The 13,519-nt window shown below is 37.4% G+C and overlaps 2 protein-coding genes across 12 annotated transcripts; one reads left to right on the forward strand and one right to left on the reverse strand.

Annotated features, from left to right (window-relative positions):
- The first annotated feature begins 672 nt into the window (after positions 1-672).
- LOC104792516 (ABC transporter G family member 33) lies at positions 673-7,651 on the forward strand. Of its 2 annotated transcripts, none has more exons than XM_087454551.1 (23): positions 673-1,649; positions 1,726-1,849; positions 1,934-2,019; positions 2,096-2,180; positions 2,258-2,417; positions 2,496-2,572; positions 2,655-2,708; positions 2,816-2,881; positions 2,970-3,271; positions 3,347-3,628; positions 3,713-4,026; positions 4,130-4,290; positions 4,371-4,474; positions 4,568-4,721; positions 4,801-4,923; positions 5,014-5,087; positions 5,196-5,528; positions 5,609-5,899; positions 6,050-6,133; positions 6,229-6,362; positions 6,461-6,688; positions 6,776-7,202; positions 7,288-7,651. In XM_087454551.1, the coding sequence occupies exons 8-23, from the start codon at positions 2,836-2,838 to the stop codon at positions 7,552-7,554; spliced, it is 3,324 nt and encodes a 1,107-aa protein (XP_087310677.1). In that variant the 5' UTR covers positions 673-1,649; positions 1,726-1,849; positions 1,934-2,019; positions 2,096-2,180; positions 2,258-2,417; positions 2,496-2,572; positions 2,655-2,708; positions 2,816-2,835; the 3' UTR covers positions 7,555-7,651. The 2 variants fall into 2 exon arrangements, with proteins under 2 accessions (XP_087310677.1, XP_087310676.1); XM_087454550.1 differs by having other exon boundaries at positions 1,110-1,649; positions 2,791-2,881.
- Positions 7,573-13,510, reverse strand: LOC104792515 (uncharacterized). 10 transcript variants are annotated; one of them, XR_015559811.1, is made up of 19 exons: positions 13,273-13,510; positions 12,815-12,884; positions 11,624-12,643; positions 11,424-11,555; positions 11,219-11,332; positions 11,041-11,099; positions 10,871-10,937; positions 10,733-10,784; positions 10,535-10,598; positions 10,355-10,438; positions 9,876-10,273; positions 9,591-9,652; positions 9,415-9,484; positions 9,043-9,123; positions 8,862-8,963; positions 8,646-8,770; positions 8,336-8,417; positions 7,998-8,183; positions 7,573-7,895 (listed from the first exon to the last, which is right to left on the reverse strand). XR_015559811.1 is itself a non-coding variant. In XM_019246958.2 (19 exons), the coding sequence occupies exons 1-18, from the start codon at positions 13,317-13,319 to the stop codon at positions 8,031-8,033; spliced, it is 2,811 nt and encodes a 936-aa protein (XP_019102503.2). In that variant the 5' UTR covers positions 13,320-13,491; the 3' UTR covers positions 7,573-7,895; positions 7,998-8,030. The 10 variants fall into 10 exon arrangements, 4 of the variants coding, with proteins under 4 accessions (XP_019102503.2, XP_087310679.1, XP_087310678.1 ...); XR_015559808.1 differs by having other exon boundaries at positions 9,591-9,663; positions 10,535-10,627; positions 12,967-13,450; XR_015559813.1 differs by having other exon boundaries at positions 9,591-9,663; positions 13,273-13,445.
- Positions 13,511-13,519: the final 9 nt, after the last annotated feature.

Raw genomic sequence — 13,519 nt, forward strand, 5'->3', positions numbered from 1 at the left:
ACATAGAAATGTTTTTATATATCTCTATATTCTTGAAGAATACAATTAAATCTGGAATGGTCTAATATACAGTAGTTGTGTTAAGATACGACTAGTTTAGGTTTAGCGTAAAGTTTGAAAGCTCCTTTTTGCTAATTTAAAGAGCTCTTCGTCTGGAGTCTGGACAGTTTTATTCTTGTTTTAATCATCCATCATCATCATACGTTGGATTGAATAAGTTCTCAAAATGTCCACCACCAACCTGATTTATAAGTTTTTAAAAAAATACTATTATTCTTAGATACGAAGTTAGGAACAATACTTTCTTCTTCTTTATAATTGATGACCATACATACAAATTATCATCTTCTTTTGCTTTTGCTTTGTCTCACCATCCATCATAATATCATTTCTTATTAGCACTAATTCTATATTACTATCGAGCAAACAACGCATCAATTTAGCCATATATATATATATATATTGGCTTCGACGTGCGTCTTTTAGTGACTTTTAAATTATTACAAAGGAGCGTATAATTAGCGACAAGCCAAAAAGCATGAAATTTATATAATTATTGATACTGTGGCTTACTATTAACTTTTTTAACTCTAAATCTTGATAAAATTTTATCAAACCCGTGCGCCCACTCTATCAGAGAGACCAGCTTAGCTAAGAAAGACACTTTGATAGTTTTTTTTTTTTTTTTTTTTTTTTGAGTCAAGAAAGGCTGTCTATCCAAAGGAAACTAGAATTTGATAACAATTACAAGAGAAACACATCATATACCTTTCTTAATTAGACTAATCCGCGCAGTCACATCTCACTTACCTTTAAGTGTGAATTGTAATCTACTTTGTACCTGTTTAATTATGTTGCTTCTGCTGATTAAAAAATGTGGGTACACATTATAATAGTAGTAATTATCATTTTTCTCCATTAAGTCACAAAGTTTAATTAGGCAATTACTCGGTTAGTCTACTTTTTAAATATAATTTTTACTTTATTGGTTGATTTCTACTGTCATTTGCTACTTTAACAACTCGAGTTCTTCTTTATTTTAATTTAGATCGAATTTGTTGATTGTTGTTATAGAAATCTTTAAAAGATCCCAAAAACAACACAATTATGTTGTGTTGAATTTTGACAGTTAGAATGTTACAATCCTTTCTTCCACCACCTAACAATTTTTAAAAAACACACTTTACATATTCGTATATTTATATTATACACGTACATAAGAAGAACGAGTCAAATGCATCTATCCCATAATTGACTTGTGAGCATCTCACCATAGAACTTTAGCCTTTAGGGGCTCGCTGAAGTGGAGAAACAGAGCAAACGTCAATGAGAATGGAGCTTGCAGAGATTGGAATAAGCAACGGATCTTGTTCCAGGAGCAGTTCTTCAAGAAATGAGCTTGAAAATGGTGTTGATGATGAGGCAGAGCATGCTCTTCAATGGGGTGAGATCCAGAGATTGCCCACTTTTAAACGGCTGCGATCATCTCTGGTGGACAACCATGGTGTGGCTGCGGAGAAAGGGAAAAAGGTCGTTGATGTCACCAAGCTTGGAGCCATGGAACGTCATCTGATGATTGAGAAGCTCATCAAACACATTGAGAATGATAATCTCAAGCTGCTCATGAAAATCAGAAAAAGGATGGACAGGTGAAATATATATATATATATATGATTGTGAATCTGCTTCTTGAAAGTGTGATTCTTGAGCTTAAGAAACCTGCAGGGTCGGTGTGGAGTTTCCAAGCATAGAGGTGAGGTATGAGCATTTAGGTGTGGAAGCAGAATGTGAAGTCGTTGAAGGGAAGGCACTTCCAACTTTATGGAACTCCTTGAAGCGTGTTTTCTTAGTGAGTATACTCAAGAATGTAATGTGGAGTTTAAATTTTGTAGTGGCTGGGATAAAATCGCATTCTAATATTTTTTTTCTTCAGGACTTGATGAAGCTGAGTGGTGTAAGAACACGTGAAGCCAAGATAAACTTACTTCATGATGTTAGCGGCATCATTAAACCGGGAAGGTTAGTTGCAGGAGGAGCTTTCTTTTGATAAGAATCGTGTAATGCACTTAACTAATGTCTCTTCTTGTTTCTCAAGGTTAACATTGTTGCTTGGTCCTCCTGGATGTGGCAAAACTACTTTTCTTAAGGCCTTGTCTGGAAACTTGGAAAAGAATCTAAAGGTTTCAGATCTTTGTTCCTCTCTTTTGAATGCTTTTGCTGCAGATGTGTGAACTCATGTCTCCTTTATCTTCAATAGATTTCTGGTGAAATCTCTTACAATGGACACGGACTGTACGAAGTTGTTCCTCAGAAAACATCAGCGTATATAAGTCAACATGATCTTCACATTGCAGAGATGACTGTGAGGGAAACAATCGACTTCTCAGCTCGTTGTCAAGGTGTCGGTAGCCGAACAGGTAGATATCTTCAGGCTCTTTTCGAAACAATCTCTAAACGGTTTTCGTGAAAAAAACATATCTTCTCTTCTGAAACAGATATCATGATGGAGGTCAATAAAAGAGAAAAGGATGGTGGAATCATTCCTGACTCAGAAATAGATGCTTACATGAAGGTTCACTCCTGAGGCTTCTGTTGAAACTGATCTTTGAACTTGAGCTATTGGTGTTAATTTCGTTTGTAATCTCACTGTGCAGGCAATATCAGTTAAAGGAATTAAAAGAAGTCTCCAAACAGATTACATTATGAAGGTATAGCTCTTTTCTCTGATACTGTTTAGATTTCTAGTCCTCTAGACTAGCATCTTAATTGTGTCTTATATGAAATTTTCAGATACTCGGGCTTGACATTTGTGCAGAAACATTGGTTGGAAATGCGATGAAAAGAGGCATATCCGGAGGGCAAAAGAAGCGTCTTACCACAGGTTAGTTAGTTCATAGCCAAGAATCCTCCAAAACAAGTCATCTTTTAGTTGGTATGGCATGGATTCTAAAAAAATCAGTGTTTAACAGCTGAGATGATGGTTGGTCCAACCAAAGCTCTGTTCATGGATGAAATAACAAACGGCTTAGACAGTTCCACGGCATTTCAGATTGTCAAGTCTCTTCAGCAACTAGCTCACATTACCAACGCAACTGTGTTTGTTTCCCTTCTACAACCTGCTCCAGAATCATATGACCTCTTTGACGATATTGTGCTGATGGCTGAAGGCAAAATTGTGTATCAAGGTCCACGCGACGAGGTAATAAAATTCTTCGAGGCATGTGGATTTCAATGTCCAGAAAGGAAAGGTGTTGCAGACTTTCTCCAGGAGGTAAAAATCCAAAAACTCTGTTCCTTGACATTGAAATTTTCTTTCCCATGGTCCTGACTTGTTTTTGCTTTGCAGGTTATATCTAGGAAGGACCAAGGACAGTACTGGCTGCACCATGACTTACCCCATAGCTTTGTCTCAGTATACACATTGTCAAGGAGATTCAAGGACTTAGAGACTGGAAGAAAAATTGAGGAAACCCTCTCTAAGCAATATGATAAATCAAAAACTCACAAAGATGCTCTTTCATTCAATGTGTATTCTCTTCCAAAGTGGGAGCTGTTCAAAGCATGCATCTCAAGAGAGTTTCTTCTCATGAAGAGAAACTATTTCGTCTACCTCTTCAAGACATTTCAGGTTAATTACATTCTTTCTTTCTGTAGATATCTCTCTCCTTTTGTCTTCTTTTTCTGAAGGATCCTTCTTGTTTTTGTTGCACAGCTTGTTATATCCGCAATCCTCACAATGACTGTGTTTATTCGAACACGTATGGACATAGATATCATTCATGGGAATTCTTACATGAGTTGCCTCTTTTTTGCAACTGTTGTTCTTCTGGTTGATGGTATTCCAGAGCTGTCTATGACTGTTCAACGCCTTTCCGTGTTCTACAAGCAGAAGCAACTTTGTTTCTATCCAGCTTGGGCTTATTCAATCCCTGCAACTGTATTAAAAGTCCCTCTATCCTTCATTGAATCTCTCGTTTGGACCTGCCTCACTTACTATGTCATCGGATACACTCCTGAAGCTTACCGGTGAGATTTTGCAATCCTCTCTTGCTTGTTCCCTGTTCTAGTCACAATCCAAGCCTGAGAATGACAGAAAAATGTAATGTATGATCTTTGATCGATGTTTCAGGTTCTTCCGACAGTTCATTCTACTCTTTGCTGTTCACTTCACATCGATTTCCATGTTCCGGTGTATAGCTGCAATATTTCAGACAGGAGTTGCTTCATTGGCAGCTGGTAGCTTTGTCATGTTACTCACCTTTGTATTCGCCGGGTTTGCCATCCCCTATAGTAAGAGTTCTACTCTCTTCATTGTTTTTTTTCCAATCTTGTTCGAAAGTTCCATTTACATATGACAATGGTTGGTGCAGCCGATATGCCGGGGTGGCTGAAATGGGGATTTTGGGTAAATCCTATAAGCTACGCTGAGATTGGGCTCTCGGTAAACGAGTTTCTTGCACCGCGGTGGCAGCAAGTGATTCTCTCTTCTCTTACTTGTTTCTCTATAACCATGCAATATCCTCTTCATTCTCCAAGACTTAATTAGGTTTTCTTGTTATGTTTGTAGATGCAACCTACGAATGTCACCTTGGGGAGAACCATACTTGAAAGCAGAGGGCTGAACTATGATGATTACATGTATTGGGTCTCATTATGTGCCTTGTTTGGTCTCACTGTTATCTTCAACACCATTTTCACTCTAGCTCTGAGTTTCTTGAAATGTAAGTATATCCAAAGATTGTCACAAACACAAACCCACAATAAAAAAAAAAACTGACGAGCTTCTTTAACACATGACAGCTCCCACATCATCTCGTGCCATGATTTCCCAGGACAAGCTCTCTGAGCTGCAAGGAACAAAAGATTCATCAGTCAAGAAGAGCAAGCCACTAGATTCCACAATAAAGACAAACGAGGATTCAGGTGAGATATGTTGTCTTTCTTTATTCTACTCACACAAACTCTTCCTTTTCCAGTCTCCATCAACCTAACAATGCCTTCGCTGATCAACAGGGAATATGATCTTACCTTTTAAACCCCTCACCATAACATTTCAAGACTTGAACTATTACGTCGATGTCCCTGTGGTAACAAGCTTCTGTACATTCTTGGTTAATTATAATAATAAAACCAGTTTCAACTTCAATGACCATCAAAGAGAGAGTAATACATGTCTGGCTATTTGCTAATCTCAGGAGATGAAGGGTCAAGGGCACAATGAGAAGAAGTTACAGCTTCTCTCAGACATCACCGGAGCTTTCAGGCCCGGAGTTCTAACGGCGTTGATGGGAATCAGCGGAGCCGGTAAAACCACATTACTCGACGTTCTCGCCGGAAGAAAAACAAGCGGATACATCGAAGGAGAGATCAGAATCAGCGGTTACCTTAAAGTACAAGAAACGTTCGCACGAGTCTCAGGCTACTGCGAGCAAACAGATATACACTCACCAAACATCACAGTCGAAGAATCCCTAATTTACTCAGCTTGGCTCCGTCTAGTTCCTGAAATCGATCCCAAAACCAAAATCGTAAGCCCTAATTCTACAGGGCATCATCAACACTGTGACCTAGAAATCGAAATAAAGAAATCATCTGAAAATTCGTGCAGAGATTTGTGAAGCAAGTTCTGGAGACGATCGAGCTTGAAGAGATCAAAGATGCGTTGGTGGGAGTGGCGGGAGTGAGCGGATTGTCAACGGAACAAAGGAAGCGGTTGACTGTAGCGGTGGAGTTGGTGGCGAATCCGTCGATCATATTCATGGACGAGCCGACAACAGGGCTGGACGCAAGATCAGCCGCTATTGTAATGAGAGCTGTGAAGAACGTAGTTGATACTGGACGAACCATTGTTTGCACTATTCATCAGCCTAGCATCCACATCTTTGAAGCCTTCGACGAGGTCAATTTTTTCAATATTTATTTATGCTTAAAGCTTATTCATATATTAATAAGCTTTAAGCATAAATAAATAAAACATATATGATATGAATATTTATTCAATATTTATTTCCTGTATTCATATCATATATGTTTTATTTATTATGTTCAGTTGGTTCTTCTGAAGAGAGGTGGTCGCATGATTTACACTGGACCACTCGGACAACATTCATCTTGTGTCACTGAGTATTTTGAGGTTACCTTTCTACACAAGTAACAAAAGTCAATTATACTGGATTCTGGTTGTTTTGTTAGTAATCTTTTCAGTTTTGTTGGGGGGTAAATAAACAGAACATCCCTGGAGTTGGTAAAATTAGAGACAAGTACAATCCAGCAACATGGATGCTAGAGGTCACTTCACAATCTGTAGAGACTGAACTCAACATTGATTTTGCAAAAATCTACAACGAATCAGATCTTTACAAGTGAGTAGTATATATAGATCTTAGTTACGGCTAGATTTTTGGTTCCTTTTATGATGTAACTAATGAGTAATGAGCTTTATGTGTTATTGTTTCTACAGGAGAAACTCAGAGCTTGTTAAAGAGTTGAGCAAACCGGATCCAGGGTCAAGCGATTTGCATTTCAAGAGAACTTTTGCACAAAACTGGTGGGGACAGTTTAAATCTTGTTTATGGAAGATGTGTTTGTCTTACTGGAGAAGCCCTTCTTACAATTTGATGCGAATCGGTCACACTTTAGTCTCTTCTCTCATCTTTGGTTTACTCTTCTGGAATCAAGGGAAAAAAATGTAAGTTACATATAATCCATTTGAAATAATTCCAAGATTTATTATACTGTTTTTAGTAATTCACTTTCTCTTTGTATGTTTCTGCAGAGACACTCAACAGAGTTTGTTCACAGTTCTAGGGGCAATTTATGGTCTAGTCCTCTTCGTGGGGATAAACAACTGCACGTCAGCGTTGCAGTATTTTGAGACAGAGCGTAATGTTATGTACCGGGAAAGATTTGCAGGAATGTACTCTGCGTTTGCCTACGCATTAGCTCAAGTTGTGACTGAGATTCCTTACATATTCATCCAAAGCGCAGAGTTTGTGATCATAATATATCCTATGATTGGTTTCTACGCGTCGTTCTCTAAAATGTTGTGGAGTCTCTATGCAATGTTCTGTAACTTGCTCTGCTTCAACTACCTTGCATTGTTCCTCATCTCCGTCACTCCAAACTTCATGGTCGCAGCTATTCTCCAGTCGCTTTTCTTTGTTACTTTTAACCTTTTCGCCGGATTCTTGATCCCACGACCAGTAAGATCTTTATCTTTGATCATCATCTTTGATCTTTTACCTTATTAGATACTTAATAGTGTTTTATTGATGATGTATAATGCAGCAAATACCAAAGTGGTGGGTATGGTTATACTATATAACCCCGACATCTTGGACGCTCAACATGTTTTTCTCGTCTCAGTATGGTGATATTCATCAAGAGATCGATGCATTCGGAGAAACCACGACGGTTGCAATATTCTTAGAGGACTATTTCGGATTCCATCATGAGCGTTTGATGATTACAGCCATTGTTCTCATCGCATTTCCAGTTGCATTGGCTACTATGTTTGCTTTCTTTGTTGCCAAACTCAACTTTCAAAAACGATGATCAATTAAACAGTTCATATACCAACACAAGCTTTTCCTTAGACCATATGATAGACAATGTACCAACCACTACAAAAGATATAAAATGTACTTAAATATGGATTGTTTTGTTTTTTCTGGTGACAGTTTTAAACTATTCTATTTATAACTGATCAAGAAAATTGAACAAACCTTTACTTCATTGTTTTGGAGTTTTGCAGGTATCAAGCTCCTGAAGATGAAAGCTTGAGGAAAGCAAATTTTTCTGACAATAGCATTAGCCTCTTAATCTATAGTTCAAACCCCAAACTCTTCCTTATGACAGAGAGACAACGGGAGAATATCTTTAGCAGCTTCAAGATCCTAAGAACACCATACCGATACGTTTTTCAGACGCCCTCTGGGTAGTTGCAGAGAACTCATAGGAAGGTGAATATGATGATGCTAGAAAGCTTTGAAAATTACCTAAATGTTCAGCAGTTTATGACTCTTTCTCGGTTAACGTCTTGTCTCAGGATTTAGAAGATCTTCGGTTTTGCTTTCTTTTGATACATTGCTTTCCTGCCCTGAAACACTATCTTTTGATGGAGATTTGACTTCAGATGTTGCATTACTAGTGTTATCACTATTTGATTCTTCAGGCTGTTTTGCCTGTTACAAAAAAAAGAAAAAAACATTACATTGATAGTTAAGATAGATCAGACATATCATCTAAGTTTGTGGAAATGTAAAGATGGAGAGGAAAAACAATGCTAAGTCTAAGCAGAATATTTCATTAGCTAGATTGGCATTAAGCACTTCACCTTGTTCCTGTCACGCCAGCCTAGCCCAAATGATAGGAAGCCTGTCCTCTTTTTAGGGCTCTCCGGTGCAGGACGAGGAAACCTATACAACGTTGAAGAGGAAACAATATAAGAATTATCTTCTTAAACAGCATTGACTTGAGCAGTAGTACAATAACAAACACATCATAGCAAATGTAAAACTGAGTGATGTGTATCTATAGAAACAGGTAGATTCTGTTTTTGGTATGTTACCAAAGTTTTTGGAAGATTTATACAGAATCAAAGCAGCCAAATAAAACATAAAGATAGGATCTGGTTTTTGAAGTACCTTGGAGATGATAATGCTTTATTTTGACCTGATTCATATTGCAAAGTAGCTTCGAGAGTTGATTCTGCTGTAACTAGTTTCTTCTCCATCTGAGCTAGTTGAGTTGCAAGCTTCTCATTTTTTTCCTGTACTTCCAATAATTTCATCAAGCTAAGATAAAAGATGATGTATCTCTGATTGAATGTTTGAAGATGCAAAGTGAGATGGCCAAAGCACCTGAAGCACATGTACTGCATATCTTTGTGCAGCTGCATCCTGCTCTGCACTTATCCGAGCATCTTCTGTAAGCTTTTGGTCTTGTTCAACTTTCATTAAGACCTGAAGCACGCGTCACAAGGTAGATTAAAACACCGACAAGTGCAGAGCGCTTGTGGAAAACTAAATATATGAAACAGACCTGAAGCATTGCCGTTTCTTGTTCTTTCTTGTCAGAAAGAACTTGTTTTAGTTCTCTCACTTCCTTTTCAAGTTTTTCAATCTGTAAAATTAAAGGTTTAGTTTTTAGTTTAATCAGTATCAATAGATACAATCCCCTCCCACTAAGTTCCAAAATAAAATATACTCCAATTTGACCAAGAAATATATTTGTCAGTCTTTAATGTTTCATCAACTTAAGATCGTTTAGAGCCTAACGTTTGGAAATCTACAGTGTCCTACTGAATGCACTATAAGAGAGATGAAGCAAAGTTCTCAAGATACAGTAAAACCAATCAATGATAGTAGTTCCTCAAGCTATTAACATTATTGTTTTGAGGAAGTCTAGATTTACCTTTGCACTTAATTCCAATCTGTTATCTTCTTTGACCATCTCCATCAAAGCTACCTCTAGTTCATCAGCTCTACATGAAGGAGTTATATATATTAGGATTAAACTAGTATCAAAGACAATTAAGTTTAAACTCCTTGAATAACGAAAAATAGAATGGGAAATAGAGTAACAATAACCTCATCACAGCTGATCTTTTCTCCTCCAACAGTCTGCATAGTTCAACCTTCATCCATACCACCTACACAATAACTGTTATGGGTGAAATTTAAAAAGAGTTGCATACTGCTCATACTTAGTCAACTACAGAAGAACATGAACTCAAACCATATTACCTTGAAATTTACTACCAAGAACAAGATATAGTATATGTATGAAGCATATGATTATCATGAATTATTAGATGATGGGCTAGCTCTAAAGAACAGGACATAAAACAGAGAGTATGGAACAAAAAAAATTACCTGTTCTTGAAGATCTGGTAAAGAGTCTACTTCGGAATCAACATTTGCGCCATCAAGAATCAGAGAACAACTAGGCGAACGAGATTCATCATCACCATCAGTCCTTTGAGTAGGCTTTTGTTCATCTAGTATAGAGCCTTCATGTTTAAAACTATATAACTTAGAAGCCAATCCTTTTTTATCCTTCCAGACTCGACCCTTCTGTAATCTTTCCTCGACAATCTCTAGTACCGCAGGTCTATGTATTTTCCTCAGCTCCTCTAGTCTAGCTTCATTCGTCGACATATAACCCATACATGCAGTCAAAACAAGTTGACTGCTATCAAATGTTGAACTAGCGAAGCTTTGTAGTGAAGTAATAGCATCTCCTGCATCTTTTGTAGCCACTATTGCAGGACCTAAAGAAATATAGAGTGAATGAAACTTGTTTCCTTCAAACACACACATTTGATATACATACAAAATTATATCAGCAATACCATATAGTTCCATTAAAGCAAATGCTGTTCGAAACAACACTACACGGTTTCCTTCAAAGAGAAGCACATCCCACATCCGCAGAACTGAGACAAAAAAAAGAACACATCAAAGATGAAATACAACTTCAATCCTTTTGACATAACATGAATGCAGAAACTTCTTTTTGAAATAACTCTCACCACATTCCCAGGGAATAATGTTGACAAAAATAGATAGAAACCATGGCCCAGAGATCCAAGCTACCTGCACTCCCAAGTAATCCAGATGATTAACTGCATCAGGAGGATTATTGGAATAGAAGAAACGATCACATTGCTCTGTATAAGGTGGAAATATATATATAAAGAGGAACTTGAATATAAGATGAGAAAACGAACCGAGTTTTGGAAATCTTTCTCGCATCAACTCTTCAAAGACTAGTTGATCAACCTAAGAGAAGTAGGTAGATTCACAATGGTAATACAGAAATGTTGTAAGGAGACATAATCAGAAAGCCTTTTGGATGAACTGTTTACCTGAGATTCTATCATCTCTTCTATATAGTAGCCATCAAAATAATCATCAATAATCCCAACCAAAGTCCTGAAAATATACAGTAAAGCAAAAATCAGCTCATTGTGACACTCAGACAAATGCATATGCCAGATTTCAAATACAGAGAAAAAAAAAAGCTTTATCACTCTACCAAAATGCATTTTCCTCTGGCATCAATAGAAGCAACAGTCCAGCAAAAAAGTTCATAGCCTGCAGTTTTTACAGGATCATTGTTAGCTTAGCCTAGTAACAATTAATAATGCTATTATGCAAAATTCCACCACCAATGGAGTAAACATGACTAGAGATGCACTATAGGACCAAGTCACCTGACAGTACCCAACGGATGGGTTGTGACAAGCATAAGCTAGAAGTATCCGCCTTAAGGAATCTCGACCATTTTCATTCAAAGCAGGGTGGCCTGGGAATGTCCGAGGTATATCCTGTATAGTGATGGTCATGATGGCAATAAGAAAACTTCCAGATTCAAAAGACTGAGTGCCAAATCCCAACAAGCATTTCTCTAAAGCAAACCTTTTCAATTTGTTTTTTCCACTTTCTTTGGACGTCAGATGAGCTTTCATCAGAGTTAGTTATTTGGGCCAACAAATCCTGATAGTACCTCTCAACTCGTCTTGCTTTTACACCTACAAAGGCTTGCCAGACCTGTAAATGCAAATGTTAGAACAAGAAAAGTCAATTTATTCAGTGAGATAGTTAAGTATAACCTTTACCTCCCCTCTGAGATCCTTTGGCACTCCCAAACGAACAAGTACCTCAAGTTCTTCATACCAAGGGGAAAATGGCTCTGGAGAAACACTACCCTGAGCATCATGTTCTTCTTCTTTTATCGAATGGGATCTACTTGTGGAAGCCTCACTGTCACGGTCATTCTCCCCAGAGTTTTGTTCAGATTCTTCAATGGAAGCTAACGATTTGTGTATCGATGAAGCATGGTCCTCAACTATAGTCTTCTGCTTGTTTTGCATAGACTTTACATTCTTAACACGAGAACACATCATAGCCTCAATAGACGCAAGACAAGGTCTAATATGAGCCCATTCGATAACTGAACGGGACTTTGTTTCTTTTTGTGCTTTTTCATCATCCAATCCACATTTATCTGCTTCTTCCACAAGCTTTTCTGCCTCATTCTCTTGTTGAATGTGTACATAATCAATGGATTCTTTTACTGACTGAGATTTTTTCTCTTCATCAGATTCACTTTCAACTGAAGACTCCTTCTCTTTCTCAGATTCAAATCGCTCATCCACATCTCTCACAGATTCACTTTTAACTGAAGACTCCTTCTCTTTCTCAGATTCAAATCGCTCATCCACATCTCTCACAGATTCACTTTCAACTGAAGACTCATTCTCTTTCTCAGATTCAAATCCCTCATCCTCATCTTTTACAGATTCACTGTTTCTTCTAAGACTCTTCTCCCTCAAATATTGGTGCTCGTCAACAACATGTGCCTCCTCAGCTAGCTCCTTCTCTTTTGAAAGCTCACCAACTGTTTCAGTACTATCTTTTTCAACATGTTGCACTTCTAAACCACCAGATTTACAAGAACCAGAATCATGTTTGTCATTTCTTGAATCCTCCTTTGAAGCACTCTCCTCTCCAAAGTCAGAGTCATCATCAGTCGGTAATGTATCCTGAAACTCCTCTTCTGAGGAACAAGGATCAGCGGCGCTGTCTTGACGGTCAAGAAAAATCTTCCATTTCTCAGCTCTCTCTGTCTCTTCCTCCTATTCCATTAGTACACAATTTCGTAAGTTGGAATGTAGAAACAACACACAAGCCCCATACACATTTTGATTTGACATACCACCACATACATGAATTCTAATGCCAAGTTTTTTCATCTACTAAATGATCTGAGAAAGCAAATGAAGCATGATGAGCAAGAAGAACTCAACTGTATAAATGCTAAGGTATTCTTGATATCTCTTAACGTGTTGAGGTCTCAAGGCAAATCCATAGGCGTCCCTGCAGTGCCAATCAAAAAAATTCTTCAAATAACTTATGATAATCACAAAATTACGAAATGATCATTTGAGAAAGTAATTACCTGGAATCTACCTCCAGTGAGCGTTTGCTCACCAAAGATAACAACATAATATTTCACAAAGAAGCCTATTTCTAATTCCCATAGCTTTTACTTTACATTACCACACCGCACAGTACTACTCACAAATCTCAAATCCATACACAGTTTCTAATGATTAATTAACAACAACATTAAACGATGATAATTTGATATCAAAAGAAGAAAACAAAAGCTAGGATCATCGGTTTCGTTTGGTACTGCGATTGAGAGAAATCGTCAACGAGAGAGATTACCGATTAATAAAAACATATTAAAAAAAATTATCACCTGTCTCTTAGATAGTTGTGGACGACAAACAAGTGTTTCTCCGTCATGATCGGTCATGCACGATCAATTTGTTTTCGTTTTCCAGCAAAAAAAAATTAAAAAATTATATTGAAAAAAAAAAGATGAATTTCTAAACGATTATAGAAAAGATATCTTCATAAATCATAACATTCGTAGTATCAGATAATTCATAACGTTAATTCTATATTTAATTAATTTAGAACAAAATTTTCTGTCTGTTTCTTAC

This window comes from Camelina sativa, chromosome 6, assembly GCF_030686135.1.
Source record: "Camelina sativa cultivar CO46 ecotype springtype chromosome 6, ASM3068613v1".
Lineage (NCBI taxonomy): Eukaryota > Viridiplantae > Streptophyta > Magnoliopsida > Brassicales > Brassicaceae > Camelina > Camelina sativa.

Coding starts and splice junctions, on each gene's coding strand:
- LOC104792515 (XM_087454552.1), bottom strand. CDS start 13,319: ATGACGGAGAAACACTTGTTTGTCGTCCACAACTATCTAAGAGACAG. Junction 12,885..13,272: donor CACAACTATCTAAGAGACAG/GTGATAATTTTT, acceptor TTGGCACTGCAG/GGACGCCTATGGATTTGCCT. Junction 9,485..9,590: donor AAAAGATCAGCTGTGATGAG/GTTATTGTTACT, acceptor TCCTTCATGTAG/AGCTGATGAACTAGAGGTAG.
- LOC104792516 (XM_087454550.1), top strand. CDS start 1,327: ATGAGAATGGAGCTTGCAGAGATTGGAATAAGCAACGGATCTTGTTCC. Junction 1,850..1,933: donor CCTTGAAGCGTGTTTTCTTA/GTGAGTATACTC, acceptor TTTTTTCTTCAG/GACTTGATGAAGCTGAGTGG. Junction 4,291..4,370: donor CGGGTTTGCCATCCCCTATA/GTAAGAGTTCTA, acceptor TGGTTGGTGCAG/CCGATATGCCGGGGTGGCTG.